The sequence below is a fragment of the Electrophorus electricus genome, chromosome 7 (genome assembly GCF_041902795.1).
Source record: "Electrophorus electricus isolate QZ-2024a chromosome 7, ASM4190279v1, whole genome shotgun sequence".
Taxonomy (NCBI): Eukaryota; Metazoa; Chordata; class Actinopteri; order Gymnotiformes; family Gymnotidae; genus Electrophorus; species Electrophorus electricus.
In genome coordinates, this window is record NC_137503.1 from 10467789 (window position 1) to 10486194 (window position 18406).

An 18406-nucleotide genomic window follows, 5' to 3' on the forward strand; every position below is an offset into this window, starting at 1 on the left:
GTGCCTATGCAATATTTTTGTATTTATGTTTTTATGTGTTTGAAGATGCTGTGTGTGTGTGCATGTGTGTGTGCGCACATGCGTGTGTGTGTGTGTGAGGGTGTGTGTGTGCATGTGTGTGTGTGTGTGTGTGTGTGTGTGTGTGTGTGTATGCTCATGGGTGCATGTGCGTGTGCGTGCATGCATGCATGTGTGTGTGTGTCTGAGTGTGTGTTTATTAGAAATCTCAGTGTTGAGTGCAATAATACCAGTGCTGGCCTAATGAAATAATCGGCCGACTGCTGGCATTATTCTACCCACCACTGAGAACACAACAAATCCCACAATCCTCTTCTCTGGGGCTGAAGGAGATCCAGTCATACACAAGGTCAGATAGAAATATGGATAATTCCCCAGGCTAGACTGCTCCTGGGTTCAGACTAGGCTGAGCATAGCCTGTAATGGTTTAAGAATGGTCAGAATATTTTCTGAAGTTTAATAACCATATTATAAGCTCTACATTAGTTCAAAATGGAAAAGAAGATTAACATGCTTGTAAAACTCAAAATCGCATCGATGAGCAGACTTACTATGAACAGGTTCACCATAGAGATCTAGATCAGCTCACCTGTCGTAGTCACCATTACACAGTGCACGCACAGGGATGGTGAAGGGTTGCCATACAGGGTTGAGGTTGTTTTTGACCACCTCTGTCTTATGGCAGATAGTGAACCTACCACATACAAGATGTTCCTCATAAAATGAATTGTAATATACATGCCAAGATAGATAGTATCTGTTTATACTTTTTTTCCAGATTGTTAAAGCGCCAATAAATTGTTTGGTTGCAGTATGCAGAATGAGAGATACATGTGTAAATTGAATAAATGGGGAAGAGATATAAAGAAATCTCCCTGATTTGCATTTTCACTCACGTTCCATCCTCATTGCTGCGGTAGAACACCAGAAAGGGATCAGACTTGCCAAAAAAGTCCTTCTTGTCCAGTTTATTGGCACACAGCTGCATAGTTGCAATATCCTGCAGGGATAAAGAAATAGAAAGAGGTGCTGATTGGAAAAGCAAATGGAAAAATGCTCATGCAAATTTGCATTGCAGGAAGCTGAAGAATTTCCTCTTCTTCTTCTGAAATATTTCCCCACACATTACACAAACAAGACAGAAGACTGAGCCAACATAAAAGGTGAAGTTACTCTTCAAGGACAGATTAACACAGGCCTCAAAACCCTAAAGGAAATCATATTTTACATAATTCCTGCTCTACAAAATAAATTATCACACACACACACACACACACACACTCTCTCTCTCTCTCTCTCTCTCTCTCTCTCTCTCTCTCTCTCTCTCACTCTCTTTCTCTCCTAAAATGTGTAAAATAAAACATCTCATATGCCTTGTGTAAATATGCTGTAATGAGGGTTTGATCCTGTTGGAATCGCAGGCAGCAAAGCACTGATAAAAACAAATACACCCTGTCATTTTTCCATATTTCTCTCTATTTACCATATTAATGTGAACTGCATATTTTTCATATCCATCATCCATAATCTCATCTGCATTAGCCTTCCACTTATGAAGGGTTTTAAGCTTTTTCAAGTTATTAAAAATGAGGATATATATATATATATCTGGCATGAAGTGTTGCACTGAAATTCCGCACGAAAATATTGCATATAGGAGCAGATACGGATAAAAAAAACATGCTAAAGTTTGTGCAATTACTGCAATATAGTTGTGTGGGTAACTGTCTTGTATAATCATTCTTTATAACCATAATACTGTGAACAAAGTATTTTTTCCAAGACAGTAAGCAGCAGTGAGGAGGCAGTGCTTCTGATAGCAAACAGCACTGTAAAGTAATATTGATAATGTTATATAGCATCGGTGGCTGTTTACTCAAAGCAACTAAAAAGAAGCTTGAAGCCTGCAGCTGAGTTTTGTCAAAAGCTTATAAAATAAATGCTTGAAGCATTTGTTTATTTTATTGGCATAAGACGGGTGTTGGGTGTTTGAAAGCCCAAAGGAATGTGTTGTAACTGCCCAGACAAGCAGACTGTTAGCAATATGCCACAGTAATGTGACTCATCTAATTTATTCATTGATATTTCACACTGCAGTCCTGTTGGCCTCTAAGCAAAAATCGTGATGGATTGGGAGGGTAAGACCTAGAACACATGCACTTCCATCTCTTTAAAATCCAGAGCACGCAGTATTACTGAGCTCTATGCACTGGAGGCTGCCAAACTTGACTGGCTAGTGAGTCATATAGTGATATGTTGTAAGGAACTTGCTGTCCTTCGCTCTCACTGAAAATGAAGCCAGTTCTGTTCTCGGGGAAACCCAGTGACAGATGGCACATGGCACCAACTGGAGTTTGAATCTGACTTTCAGCAGCAGAGCACTCTGCTATCTTTCTATCAGTGTTTTACCCAAAGCACTCTTGACAACAGCTCTCACACCATTTTTGACCTCATACTGACAAATGCTTGATGCTGTCCAACCTGTCATTTAATTCCACAGTGAAGGGAAGTTTATCAGAGAATATACAGTGATTAGCAGAATTTGAAATATCACTTTAACAATAGTTTAAAAAAAACCCCACTATGCCTCACTATTTAATTTTAATTTAATTACTTTAATTGTTTCATCTTTAAGGAAAAAAAAAATCTTTTTCTCAGACTTTCCTTCATATTTCATATTTTTAAAATGCCTTCATCTAAAGGAACATATGATTACTTCCATAAGTGGTTAAAGAGACAGTAAAATATAATTTGGAAACTGTAATGCATTGATTAAATGTTCTACTAATATGCTGTTACCTGGTACAATTTTACAGCTCTGTGTTCATTTGTATGTTGTCAGTAGCAGCGGTGTAGCCAGGAATTAATTTCAGGTGAAATGAGGAAAAATACAAATTCAAATTAACATGTAAAATAAAAGTTAAATGCAGTACAATATAGTACTAGATGCAGATCAGTAGTGTTCAGAATTTGTCAATTAATTATTTAAAGCATGACCAAGCATTAAAATGAATAGGTGTAAAAAATAAAATACTTTTGTGGCAGTTCCATTGTTTTTGACTCCCTAAATTGTAGGTAGTAATGTGTCATCAACCCAGCCATGTGGCTGGCAACAACTACATGCCGGTCCCAAGCCCGGATAAATGGGGAGGGGTGGAGAAAGCAATGGCAAACTACTCCACTATTATTGCCAAAATACTTTATGGAACAAAACCAAAGAGACTCAGATATGGTGCCGGAAGGTGGGCCCCCTGGGCCGGAAAGCACCCAACAATCGACCAGGGAAGCACAAGAACAAGGATGAATTTCAAGTAGTTTGGGATCTAATGATGTGAGCTGGACAAAGCCTTGTGGACTCCAGTCTGCTGATGCTACCCCAGGTGAAAGAAATTGCCTGCATTTAACGAAGATTCACAACTTTTGAACGTCCATGGCCTGAATACAGGCAAACTGGACATAGTCAAAGCTGAAATGGAACAACTCAGCATTGACATTCTTGGTATTAGCCTTTCTCTGGAAAGGCAGTGGCTATCTCAACAGCAATAATTACACAGTTTACTACTCTGGAAATGATAACATCAAACGCAATGGAGTAGCCCATATAGCAAATAGGAAAATTGCTAAGGCCGTCCAATGTTGTAACGCCATCAGCGACAGAGTCATTTCTGTTCACTTCAATGCAAAGCCTCGCTCACTTACGATCCTGCAGGTTTATGCACCCACCACAGACGCAGAGGAAGAAGATGTAGAAAAATTCTATGGGGATCTCCAGCAAGCAATTAACCAAGTCCCCGCCAAGGATACCATCTTCATTGCCAGGGATTTCAATGCAAAAGTAGGTGCGGGAGAGGAAAAACCTGTTGTAGGAAAATTCGGACTAGGAGAACGGAATGAGGCTGGTGACCGTCAAGCAGTCAAAACGCTCCCTGGTGTGGATTGTGGTTCTGACCATCAGCTGCTTGTTGCACGAATCAAACTATGATTTAACACCCTCAAAAGGTCTCGATGTTTTGTGATGTTTGACACAAATAACATTCCAGTTCAATATGCAGTTAAAATAAAAAATTGATTTCAGATACTAGACACAAACGTGAAAGATCCAGTGGAACTGTGGGAAAGAATTAAATCAATTATAACAGACACAGCAAAGCAAACTATTCCATGAAAAAAACTAGCAAAAAGACTGCAATGGCTCTCAGATGCAATGATTGAAACTGCCAACAAAAGACGTGCAGCCAAATCCACAGCAAAGAGCATTGAATTCAGATTGCTGAATGCGGAATTTCAAAGGGAAGCGAGGCGTGATAAAGAGCACTACTGGAATACTCGGTGCACTAAATTGGAAGATGCTAACAAGCAAGGTCACACTCGGGAGCTCTTTGCACATATTAAACAGGCACGGGCACCCTTTGCACCTCGCAAAGCAGCGACCATCAAAGATTTGAATGGCAAAGTACTGCAGAATGAAGATGAAATAAAGCAAAGGTGGCAAGAATGTACAACAGAATTGTATGCGGGCAATCAAGCAAATCAAGAAGCTATTCAAGAAGACACAATCGAGCAAGAGCCAGATATTTCGGAGGAAGAAGTAGCCTGCGCTCTGAAATAACTATCAAACATGAAGGCACCAGGCACTGATAACATACCAGCTGAATTACTCAAGCCAGTGCCAACCCAAGTGTTAACAACACTCTGCCAACAGATCTGGAAGACTAAATCATGGCCCAAAGATCGGACAAGATCAGCCTTTGTCCCGTTACACAAAAACGGTCATACGCAAGAATGCGGCAACTATCGGACCATCGCATTTATATCACATGCAAGTAAAATTCTACTGAAGATTATTCAGAAAGGCATGGCTACATTAACTGAAAGGGAGCTCCCAGACATTCAAGCTGGATTTCGGAAGGGACGCGGAACTAGAGATCAAATTGCAAACCTGCGCTGGATTATGGAGAACACCCGTGAATATCAAAAGGATGTGTACATGTGTTTTATTGACTACAGCAAAGCTTTTGACTGTGTTGAACACGTCAAGCTGTGGAAATGTCTGAAGGAAATGGGCATCCCAGGACATCTGGTAAAACTAATTCAGTTGCTCGATACAAGACAAGAAGCTACAGTCAGAACAGCTTTTGGAAACAATGACTGGTTTGAGATCAATAAAGGAGTGCGACAAGGCTGCATTCTATCGCCAGTCCTGTTCAATCTGTATGCCGAAAAGATTATGAGGAGATGCAGTTTGGATGAATCATCAATTGTAGTGAAAATTGGTGGGAGAAATATCAATAATCTTCAATACGCTGATGGCATGACTTTGCTTGCAGAAAGCGTAAAAGACCTAAAATTCATGGGACTGTACCTGAATATCAAGAAAACAAAAGTACTGACAACAACAGGCAATGGTAGAGTCCACATAAAAATCGACAATGAAGAAATTGAATCGGTTCAAGACTTCATCTTCCTAGGATCCAAGATCAACTGCAGTGGCGAACCAGGGCCAGAAATCAAATGAAGAATCGCACTTGGCCGCAGTGCAATGCAAGGGATGGCAAAGATATGGAAGAGTAAAGATATTACCATTGCAACTACAATCCGCATGGTCAATGCAATCATATTTCCGATTTCCTTGTACGCATGTGAAAGCTGGACCCTGAAAAAGGCAGACAGAAGGAAAATTGCTGCTTTTGAGCTATGGTGTTGGAGGCGAATGCTGTGCATCTTGTGGACGGATATGGTCACAAACAGTTCTAGAGCATGTCAAACCAAGAACATCATTAGAGGGCAAAATCACCAAGCAGCAGCTCTCCTATTTCGGACATGTCATGCCAGCCAATTCCCTGGAAACATTATTAATGCTCAGCATTGCCAGTGGGTCCAGAAGAAGAGGATGCCAAAGAAGACGTTGGTTAGATACAATCAAGGCTGACATGAACATCCAAATAAAAGAACTGAAAGAAGCTGTCAAAAATAGGAAAGCTTGGAAAATGATGTCTCATAAAGAGACCTAAAGTCGGGTCCGACTGAACGGATAATCATCATCAATGTGTCATCACTTTCCAGTACAGTTGAACATGTGATTCCGAAATCGGATGCAACGATATTGCCATGATGAGGAGTTAGAGCAGCATGCGGGGACGTGTCACATAAAACCAAAACATGTTTATTTTCACACAAGACAACGAAGACGTAGCTCATAGGCTATCATAGTCAAACATTGACGACATTCACATTTGGATAAAAGTCTAATATACACACACACTAATGATACACAACGAGGAGCAGGTGTGAAACACAAGGAAGGCGTGGCCAACCAGATGAACACACACACACACACAGAGACGTTTGGGAGGAGGGGCCGTATTGTGACAGCTATACACAACTGATTCCTATGGAATCCTATGGAAGTATATGGAAGCTTTGTTTTGTTGTGCGATACATACACAAAAACAAAACAAGCATCAAGAACAATGAAAAAAACATTTGAAAACTAAAACATTCAGAAAATGAATGAATGTTATTTTTGAGAAAAACATGAACATGAGTGTTTCAGGGAGAAATGATAGGATTCTAATCACTACTGTTTTACACTTCATGACTGTAACTTTTCAGTTCCTCTTATGAAGGCTTATGTAACATGCGTACAGTAACATCTCTGTTGGAGTCCAACTCTCTCATTATTCAGACCATTATGGTCTGGCTGACTGCAGGAACAGGCAATCATCTCACCATCCACTTCTATTAATTGCTGCTTCTAATTATTCCAAGAGAAAATATGAAAAAAGTCTAAAATAAATTATTCATGTTTTTTAAGGGGGACTACATTCCATTAGTTCCTTTAGATTCACATTTATTTAAGTAACATGTTAATCCTTTCTATTCTACCAGAATCAGTTTGTATATTTTTAAACATATTTATTATTAGATGCTGAGATACCCTGGTATAACCTCTGATTAAAAAATACAATTTTGAGAGAATAATGAAAATAGTTTATTAAAAATTGTTTCCAGAAGAATAAACAATGAACAAGCATCTCTTTCACTCTGTATCATTTTATAATCATAATTATCATGAAGAACCAGTGCTGATGTTTCACACTGGCAATCTTCTGCTTTCTTCAGCACATTATTATGATTATATTTATGTCAGCATAGTCTTAAGTGTGAATGGGAAAAAGTAAATATAGGCTACACTGATTGCCTTGACTCAGTTCAAGTGTCCGCTACTAATAATTACATAGAATAATTATAAATATCACATCTCAGAAGTAACAAAATTAATAAAATTACTGGAAACAACCAAAATATCCCAGTGTTTAAAGGCACAAGCAGATTCACACAGCTGTTATTTTCATTAAAGTGCAGTATATATCCACTGAATATATTCATATGTGATATAAAGGGTATAGATATGTTAAGGGCTAAAGATTACCTAACACAAACTGTTTATGACAATAGAGAGGCCCTAGACTTTGGACAGTCATCTGTATATGTATATATAGTGTTTCTAAGGTCATTTGTCATGCTGCCCCCAAATCTGAAATGCATATATTCGTATACTTACATTTTTTTGCAATAGACTACTAATAATAGTGGTTAGAGTAATAGTGGTGAAACTCCGTTGACCCCACTAAAATAGAACTCATTGTTTTTAGAATGAAAATCTGGCCCTGCAATCTGATTTAGAATCGGTTCTATTACTGATCAGTGCCACAGGTGACCTCATCTGTGGCATGATAATTAAGCTTTGAGACCTGTTGATGTGTTATGTGTGTGTGTATGCGTGAATGTGCTGGTGAACTGACCCTGCAGTTGCTGAGCTCTTCTGCAGCTAAGATGATGGTGCCACACTTCTTCCCTGGAATCCCACTGGAAAGAACAAAAAGAGAGTGAAAGGCAGAGAGCATGCGATAACTCATTAAACTAATAGTCAGCAATACAATAGAAAAGCTGATGCGTCTCTGTATGCAGTTATCTTTCTTATATTATTAGTGGCACATATGGGTTTACCTATGGTGGTTTATATATATATATATATATATATATATATATATACACTGTCTGGCCAAAAAAAAGGTCACACACACTAATATTTTGTTGGACTGCTTTGATTACGGCACGCATTTGCTGTGGCATCATTTCCACAAGCGTCTGCAATGTCACAACATTTATTTCTGTCCAGAGCTGCATTAATTTTTCCCCATATTGTATTGATGATGGGAGATTTGGACCACTGCACAAAGTCTTCTCCAGCACATCCCAAAGATTCTCAATAGGGTTCAGGTCTGGACTCTGTGGTGGCCAATCCATGTGTGAAAATGATGTCTCATGCTCCCAGAACCACTCTTTCACAATTTGAGCCTGATGAATCCTGGTATTGTCATCTTGGAATATGTCCATGCCATCAGGGAAGAAAAAATCCATTGATGGAATAACCTGGTCATTCAGTATATTCAGGTAGTCAGCTGACCTCATTCTTTGGGCACATAACGTTGCTGAACCTAGACCTGACCAACTGCAGCAAGCCCAGATCATAGCACTGCCCCCACAGGCTTGTGCGGTAGGCACTAGGCATGATGGGTGCATCACTTCAGCAGCCTCTCTTCTTGCCCTGATGCACCCATCACTCTGGAACAGGGTAAATCTGGACTCATCAGACCACATGACCTTCTTCCATTGCTCCAGAGTTCAATCTTTATGCTCCCTAGCAAATTGAAGCTGTTTTCCCGGTTAGCCTCACTGACAAGTGGCTTTCTTAAGGCTACACAGCTGTTTAGTCCCTATCCCTTGAGTTCCCTTCGCATTGTGCATGTGGAAATGCTCCTGCTTTCACTATTAAACATATCCCTGAGTTCTACTGTTGTTTTTCTACTCTTTGATTTCAGCTCACGTTTAAGTGATCGCCGATCACGATCATTCAAGATTTTTTTCTGACCACATTCCTTCCTCGAAGATGATGTTTCCCCACTGTCCTTCCACTTTTTAATAATGCGTTGGACAGTTCCTAATCCGATTTTAGTAGTTTCAGCAATCTCCTTAGATGTTTTTTCTGCTTGATGCATGCCAATAATTTGACCCTTCTGAAACAGATTAACATCTTTTCCACGACCACAGGATGTGTCTTTCGACATGGTTGTTTAACAAATGAGAAGCTACTCACTGCATCAGTTAATGTTAAATAACTTGTTGCCAGCTGAAACATAATCACCCATGCAGTAATTATCCAATTATCTTACCTATTTGCTTAGTTAAATCCAGGTCGTGACCTTTTTTTTGGCCAGGCAGTGTGTGTGTGTGTGTGTGTGTGTGTGTGTGTGTGTGTATATATGTATATATATATATATAAAAACCACCAAATCGTCTCACTGGCAGTAGGGTGTGGCTTCCATTTTGTAGGATTTGGCTTTGTCTATATTGTCTGAATAATGCAGGAATTAATGAAGGAAGTAGTTTGTGTTTGTTTATCTTCATTTAGGTGGAGCTAAGTTAGGGGTTTAGGGTTTAGAGATTTATTTGCTGTTTGCTGCTCTTTTGCATTTCTTTTGCACTTACACACTCTCATATATCATACACATATATTTCACACACCTTCCTCATCACGGCCTGACCTAGACTGCATTTTAACAGTGTGCACTGTGAATAAAGACGAATGTAGGCTGCCCATTCAAATGCAGCAAGAGGGAGGAAGTCAGCACAGCACAGAGAGAGGTCTAAGGGGCTGAGCTGCAAACCTAGTCAGCCTCCATCTTCAGTCCACAGGAGGCTTCCTATCGCTCAGTACCTCAGCTCCACACCCCAACCCAGTGCTTCTCACTCGATATTCGCCCTGGCAGTGATGGCATCATGTGGATAAAGCACGCCTTGCTCAGTCGCAGAAAAGGGTAGGGTAGCAGGAAAAGAAAAAAAACTGTGCTGTAAACAGCACGGGAAGAAAATTGAGGAGACAGGATTCAATATTCATCATGAGTGGTGAGAAAGAAAGAAAGAAAGAAAGAAAGAAAGAAAGAAAGAAAGAAAGAACGAGAAAGAACGAAAGAAAAAGAAAGAGAAAGAAAAAGAAAGAAAGGGGCAATAAGACTTAATGTCTACTTACAGGGCTACGCATAATTCTATAAACCCAGCCACAAAGATCATCATGTATGGCAGTCTTTTGTAATTTGACATGCAGGAAGCACTTTTGCTATCAATGGCTCTTAGAGGTGGCAGAAATGCACCAATGTTACCAGTGTGTAGCTTAAGCAAAAACCCACCGCCCACACATTCATTCTGCAGAGACAAAATTATATATCCAGAGATGAATGAGGCAATCAATGCCTCTGTCTTCTCATTAAATGGAAGCTTTGGAGAAGATGAAAGTGGAATGGGGAATCCCTCCATTCTAAGTTACATTTGTAATAGTGCTGTACGACTGTGTCTGAGGCCTGACTGAGAAAGTGCTCTGCGACAAGCAGAAAGAAGACTGACACTCCAGAGGAGATTGAGTGTAATGTTCTGGACATAGCCTTTTATTTAAAACTAATTCATCCCAGAGTTTAAGATTACAGTTTTCCTTCAAAGAGAATTCATCATATAACCTAGAATCTAAATGGTTTCTTGTCAGTTCAGAGGAATTTAGCTAATATTCTCTTGCACATGAATAATTGAAGGGTTCACTGATTTTTGTCCATATCTCTCAATCCTACGCCACAATGACAAGTTTAAAAAGGGTCTGCAGTCAATCAAACTTTGCAAAATGAGATGTGAAAATGTGCAATGGCTCTGACAAGAAAAACAACAAAAAAAAGTAATAGGCAGACTGTACACGCATAGGGCAGTGGACAGAAGGACACATCAAAGAGTCCTTAATCAGGAAGATAAATTATGCGTACAGGTAAATTATGCTACAGTAGGTACACAAATACCTGTAATCAGTTAAACCTGAAATTAGTTCTTCATGTTGTCATTTGCATCTGCATAGAATTGTGAACTAGATTCTTTAAATGGAAGAAGACACACAGACCTCAGTCCAAGCACAAAATGAATTACACTTAATTCTATTCAATTAAATCCTCTATCAGGTTTTCTACAGACAAATCCCTATTACTAAATGAATTCCTACAGTGTTTAGTTGTCTCTAGCTAGACTTAAATGGAAATGTAATTGGGATTTTTCTGAGTAGAGAAATAGAGGGTCTGGGACAGATCATCAAATAAATACATGGCCATGCACATACAAACCCACACCCCCATTCCATTGTATTTACCTACATCACCAATACACATGGGTTTTTCACACTAAAAATATCATTACTGTATGTGACTAAAATCATTACACTCATTTTGACCTATTTTGATTTATTTTTTGTTGATCCATAATTTAATAATAAACTTGTGCTGTGCATCCTCCATGTTGCATAAAACCACACTGCAGATTTGAAACTAGTCTTCACCTCTCTTCAGACTATAGTGAGCATGCCTGTTCCACAGACAAGCTAACAGGAGCAGCAAAGCCCGGGAGCTGAGGCGCTCCAGGTAGGTGGATGGACGCTCTTCTAGACAGATAATGATGCCAGCAGGCAGTTTAGCAACAGTCAGGGCTCCTATATTTCCTCCTCTCATGGCCAGATTGCCTCAGCAAGTTGCATCACTTTTGCCAGCACAGATAAGAGTGCATCACACAAGGTCTCATATGACAATGATTTGCTTTCCAGAACTTGGTGTAATACAATTGAAATTGGTTGAAATTGGGATCAGTGACTTGTTTGCCTCACTGCCAGGTTGTTGTTAACACCCCCTCCCCCTTACACACACACACACACACACACATACACCCACCCACCCACACACACACACACACACACGCACACGCACGCAAAACCATGTATCAACACAAACTTCCCTCTTCTGCTGCAGTGGATTTTGAACTATAAGACAAGTTAAACCTCACACTGGCAATTATAACATAATTAATCCTCAAGGGGTTCTGGTCTTTGTTTCAACTACTAATAAAATACAGCTCAAATGTTCTTATTTTAACAAAGCTAACTGCTTTTGAGAAATGAGCCTCTATTAAAGTCCAGTGCTTAATAATCTTTGACCTTAACTGCACTTGGCTTGAGTTAAGTCACAACAGTTAAAGTGATCTATTTTCCAGCAAACACAATTAAAGCTATAACAGATAATATTTAATGTTTGTGAAAGGAAGAACAATTTTATCCAAAGTCCCAGAGGTTAAATCATTAAAATGTAATTAGACTGAATTCTGTACTGCTTCACAAAGCAATTTAACTGAAGATAAAATGTTCAAGAGTAACTGCTGGAAATAAGAATGTTACTGTGGGTGACCAAAATGTTCTACATGACCGTGGGGACTGGAGTGTCTGGTGCTTCTCAGGGAAACTCCAGTCATATCTCACCCACCTACCTCTAATCTATGTCCTGCAGTGAAACCCCTCTAAACACACACACACACACACACACACACACACACACACACACACACACACACACTTTAAATGAGACTTTGGACACTCTCCTACACCTCTACTATCATAAAGTCAAATATGACTAGTCATAGAAAAGGAACACAGAGAGAGAGAGAGAGAGAGAGAGAGAGAGAGAGAGAGAGAGAGAGAGAGAGAGAGAGAGAGAGAGGGAGGGAGAGAGAGAGGGAGAGGGAGAGGGAGAGAGAGAGAGAGAGAGAGAGAGAGAGAGAGAGAGGGAGGGAGAGGGAGAGGGAGAGGGAGAGAGAGAGAGAGAGAGAGAGGGAGGGAGGGGGAAAGAGTGAGTGAGAAAGAAAAAAGTGGGACATAAGGACTCTATCTCCCACACACAGGTTATACAATCAGAAATACAGACTCCATTATGCAACAGAGCTAAACATGTAGACTCACACACACCTACACAGAAACACTACATACACACACTGTCACTCACACACCATATACACATATAAGGTACATGCTGAAAACAGATTCAAATTAAAAATAATATAACTCTCTCTCTGTATGTTTTAAACACACACACACAACTCACACAAACAAGTAAAATTTACAAGGTAAATCTGCTCTTTTCACACAAATGAGAATTAAAAATCAGGTCCTCAGCAAAAGTTTTAAACAACTTTAGACATATGCATGCATAATTTGTATCACATGAATATTCCTTGAACCTGAAGGAGCCCATGGCCAGGCTCAAGTGCTAGTGCTCCATTCATGTGACTCATCATATCCTTTTACATTCAGTTATAAGGTACCTACTCATACACTAGCATGAAAGCTAACACACCCCCAAACAAACCACTCTCTCTCTCTCTCTCTCTCTCTCTCTCTCTCTCTCTCTCTCTCTCTCTCTCTCTCTCTCTCTCTCTATATATATATATATATATATATATATATATATATATATAAAGAAGATTAAAAGTGAGTAACTGCAGTGTACTGTAGCTATGTATATATAAATGTGTATATATATATATATAAACTTTCAGATACAAGTTTTTCAAACCCAGAAAACACTGATTAGTTTTTAAGTCGGGTTAAATTTATAAATCTTCAGTCAACAGGATCCTATAATTATAATTCCTATAAGTGAATAAAGATTTGTTAAATGAGATATTTAGCACACTGATGCAGAAGCGATAATCATAACAGAACATCAAAACCAAGTCTGAAGCCTGCAGAAACATTTTGCAGTACAAATATCAGTCAGCAATATGTTTTTTTGTTGAGTTTAATCCCTTGCAAGGCCTGGGAATGCTCTCACTGGAAAGGAAAGATGGCTCACTCCATCTGTGTTCATACAGAGCCATGAACTGAACAGTTAGTGATAGAGGATGTCCTCCAGGTACATTCAGCTGACCAGCAGCATTGCCTGAATGGCCGCTCGGAAAGGTGTGATGACTGCCTACATCTGTCACAGAGTTAGTCTGTGATGGCCCTCACTCTCTCAGACTGGTAGCTCATCTCAGGCCAATCTCCAGTAGTGTGACTTATGGCGGCCAGACATCTGGCTTTAGGCCAGACAGTCTGGTTTTTCAGCTCCCAGTCCTGGGTCTGCAAGAATGCCTGGATGAACACCAGTTTGTCATCTGGAGTGAACTGGTAGTTGTTTTCCATTATTACTGTTTATCATGTCACTGGGTCATATACTTGTGAAACAAACACCATGCATTTAATTGATTTAACAGATCCCTCATACCTCACCTACTGGCTAATGGCAGAAAGTCCACATTCTAAATACTAGTCAGTTAGAATGTTTGCATTGATGTGAGAATTCTGAAAAAAACAAAACAACAACTTGAGTTGCAGAGTAAAATATTACTTTATTACATATTATATAGATTAATAACTATTAGTTCAAGTTCAAAGTTCAAAGAGGTTTTATTGTCATTTCAGCTATATACAAGTACACAACAAAAATGAAACGATGTTCCTCCAGGACCATGGTGCAACACAAAAACAACAGTGCAACAGACAACATGCTACACAAGTGCAAACAGTCCAATATAGTGCAAAATGTCATTAAATAAAAAATAAACAATAATAAATAAAGGACAGGACAAATACAATTATATTATATAGATACAATTATATTATATAGATTTCTAGATCAAATTGGACCTCCATGTGTCCTCCTTTAGAAGGGGGTGATGTCGTCTTTTGGGGGCATTAAAAAGGCCACCCTTGTGTCACCCTAGTGTCCCTGGCATGTGAAGTTTTCTGTTCTTGTAATATCACAAACATTATCCCAGCTGCAGCAACTCTTATCTGTCACTTTCTACTTCAGGCAGTCATCTTAGCTCTAAAAACTGATATATTTTCTCATAGCTATCATTTGACAAACAACCCCCAAAAAAAAGAAAGACAAAAAGATTCTCAAAGTATTAGGATCACTTCTGGGAGATAGACAGAAAAAAACATCTCTTCTCTACGGACTCATCATCTGGAGAACACTAAATTGTCAAAATGACTCAAAGTCTAAAAAAAGATAAATGGAATAAAACATGGGCAATTTGTTCAGAATGATTGAAGGGCTGTTTTTCCCACTTCGGCAATTACCTAGTCTATGAAAACAGCATGCAAGTCCCTTCTTTTGGAAACCGCTTAAACAGTGCCACATTTAGATAATTTCAAAGGAAAAACAAAATAGGAAAAATAGTTCATAAAGGACCTTGCAATAAAAATCTGTTACATCATCTTTGCTGAATCAAAATGAATTGTCCCTATATCATTTAACACTTTTATCTGGAGTCACTACTCACAATTAATACGGAAATAGAAAATGTGAAATATAAAACTGGTGGACAGCAAGTTGCCCCTACCAAATCTGATGTACTTATAAATACGCTGAATGGCCACTTTATTAGAATCACCTGCCCTTTCACAATTGGAACTTCCCTGTTTGGAAATTAGACACATGACCCCAGATTGCAGCATAAAGTCAGGTGAGCTAGTTTTCTGCAGATAAGTTTGAGTGTCTGTAGATAAATTGAGTGATTGGAGCTTTGAATGAAGCATTGTCATTGGCGCTAGTCTAGCTGGAGTTTCTCATACAGTAGTGTTGACTGCATACAGGGAATGGTGTGATCAAAGAAAGCAAAAGGGGATCCTGTGGATGTAAACAACTCATCATGTAAACATGTCAAGAATCATTCTGAGGAACAGGCGGTGCACAGTCAAGCAAACTGCAATTGAATACAACGCTAGTGCTCCAATGCACAACTCGTCATTCCTTAGAATAGATAAGCTACAACAGCAGACAAACAGTTTGAGTGCCATTGCTGTCTAAGTGAAACAGAAAGACAAGACTCCAATAAGGAAAAGAGAGCAAAAATTGGATCACTAAGCAGTGTAAAAACATTGACTGGTCAGATGAATCCAGATTTCTGTTGTACCATGTTGTTGGGAGGAATTTGGTGCAAGAAGCATGAATCGATGTGCCCTTAAGCACTGTGGCTGACCAAATCGCTTCATGGCAGCTGTTTACCCTATGGCAGAAGGACAATTTCAGCAGGACACTGCACCATGACACAAGGATTGTAATGTCGTATAGTATTGGTTCCAGGAACATGGCAGTGAGCTTCCGTGGCCTTCACAGTCCCCAGATCTTAATCCTATAAAGCATCTCTGGGATGATGTAGAATGGGCTTGTCAGTACCTCCATCTAATTTGTGGCAACTGAAATAAGCTTCCCTGTCCGCATGGGCCAAGACTCCTACAGAACACTTTCAATACCAGTGGACTCTATACATGTTTCACTCACATGCTCTTGTGTTTTTGTTATATTCCATGTTTCACTTGCTCTTATTTAGCTTTTGCCATGTACTCCAGCTTTGTCTCTGTGTATCCCAGTTATTATGGACTGTGTTATGTATTACAACCACGGATTTGCCCTAAATAAACACTGCACAACTCCACGTTTGTGTCCTGCTCATCCTGGCTACTCAACATTAAAATGAACTTAGTAGATGACCAGCAATTTAACTGCTACAACTTTCGTTGGTTACCACATTCGTAACTCAATGTAATATATAATTATGCAGTAGTTTCAGTCCCCAGTCACGACTCAAATGTTCTTCAAGTTAGTAGAGACATTAAGCACATTTAGTGTGGAGCTCAGTTAATTACTACACTATCTGCCCCCAGGTTTATACTACAGTGGACACCACCAGGATTTGGGGAATCCACTGCACTAGCCAAGCCAAACACAGAAAGAGAGTTTTGGTGCAGGGCAAAGCAAAGTGACAGACTGGCCCAGCTGGAGGTGACGCGTGCCTGACCTCCCCATCTTCCCAATTGACTGCCATGGATTCCACAGTTGCCACGGTAACCTAAAACATGTCATATTGGACTGTGGTTGTATGTTTCAGGCAGTGGAATACAGTATCTTACTCTGATTATTATAAAGGCAAAGCACTTTACAGGTGCATAGTTTTATGATGAAATACTAAGAGGCAGTCATTTATGATTCTGAGGACTTATCTACTTTTGCGGTTATGTCAAAAATATCATGTATTTGTTGTTACTTAATTTCTCTAATATCTGATCTCAAAATACTTAAAATATTATCTAAGAAAAGAAGGATAACAGTACAACAGTAACTTTACTGTTAAATGGTACTCCAACATGTAAATACCTACAGCTACAATAAAGTAGCACAGAGAGAAGTTTAAATGCTTTCATTAAAAAGTGCCTTTCGTATTAATGATCAACATCTGAACAACTTCCTAACGCATCGTATAAGTCTCCTGCAGCTCCCTTATCTCTTTTAACACTATGTGTTAGGCTACACTATACACCCCATATATTAATATGTATTATAGGGAAGTTTTACTCTTCTTTCTCCACTTGCCCCTCACCAGCCTACCTATATGTCCTCATTGAGATCTTTCTGAGCTGACTTCAAACAAGTCACCTTTTACCTCCTTTCATAAGAGTCTTGGTTTGTGTGATGCTCTTGTAAGTGAATGCAGTGCTATTTGTGTAAGTTACTTCAACAATGTCAAAATACTTTTTTAATTAGAAACAATGAAAAGGAGAAATAAAAGGATAACTGAGACCTGCTAGCTTGACACTCAAATACAAGGGACAAACAAATATGATTTTGACACAGAGATACAAAGTGTCTCTAAAGCATTAAGGGAAACTCAGCATGAGATGTCTTGTAAAGGTGCTGTGTGTGAGAGACAGAGTGAGAGAGAGAGAGACAGAGAGAGAGAGAGAGAGAGAGAGAGAGAGAGAGAGAGAGAGAGTACCGAAAGGCATTTCACACTTGGAGACAGGTGCTGCTTTGTTTGCCTGGGCTGATGGGCCTGTCACAGGATGAGAACATTCACCCTGGGTTGCAGTGCCAAGCTCTCTCTCTCTACCTTTCTCTAAATCCATCCATCCTTCTGCTGAGGGTAACACGGAGGGCAACACAAAGAGTGGCACTAAAGTGGGCTCATTTACTTATACTGCGGGATCAGCAAAACGAGGTTGAGAAAGACAAAGAAGACACTGATAGAGGCAGAGAGGGAGGGTTAGAGAGCAAGGGCAAGACAGAGAGAGAGGGCAGGATAAAAGGAAGAGCACAAAAGATGGAGAGAGAGTATGAGGGAGAGCAAGAACGAAATGTAACATACTGTCTGTGACAAGCAATATCATTTAGAACTTTTAATAAAAACACACCCACCTACCTACACACACACACACACACACACATACATACGCACACACACGCACGCACGCACGTACGCATGCACGCGCACACACGCGCACGCACACACACACGTGCAATTCTTGACATTATTACTCTGATGTCGATATTATTTCATCAAATAAATACCCTGGAACACACACACACATACACGGAAATACACTCAGGTGGATGAGAATATACTTTTACCAATTTCAAAAGCAATTGAGCTG

The 18406-nt window shown here is 39.6% G+C and overlaps 1 protein-coding gene across 1 annotated transcript in view; it reads right to left on the minus strand.

Annotated features, from left to right (window-relative positions):
- Positions 1–18406, minus strand: part of LOC113581555 (copine-9) — a 92717-nt gene that overhangs the window by 17618 nt on the left and 56693 nt on the right. Inside the window, exons 8-10 of the mRNA XM_027016772.3 lie at positions 7824–7887; positions 915–1018; positions 608–712 (exon numbers count right to left, since the gene is read on the minus strand). Coding sequence (XP_026872573.1) covers positions 608–712; positions 915–1018; positions 7824–7887 — 273 coding nt within the window. The remainder of the gene's footprint in view (positions 1–607; positions 713–914; positions 1019–7823; positions 7888–18406) is intronic.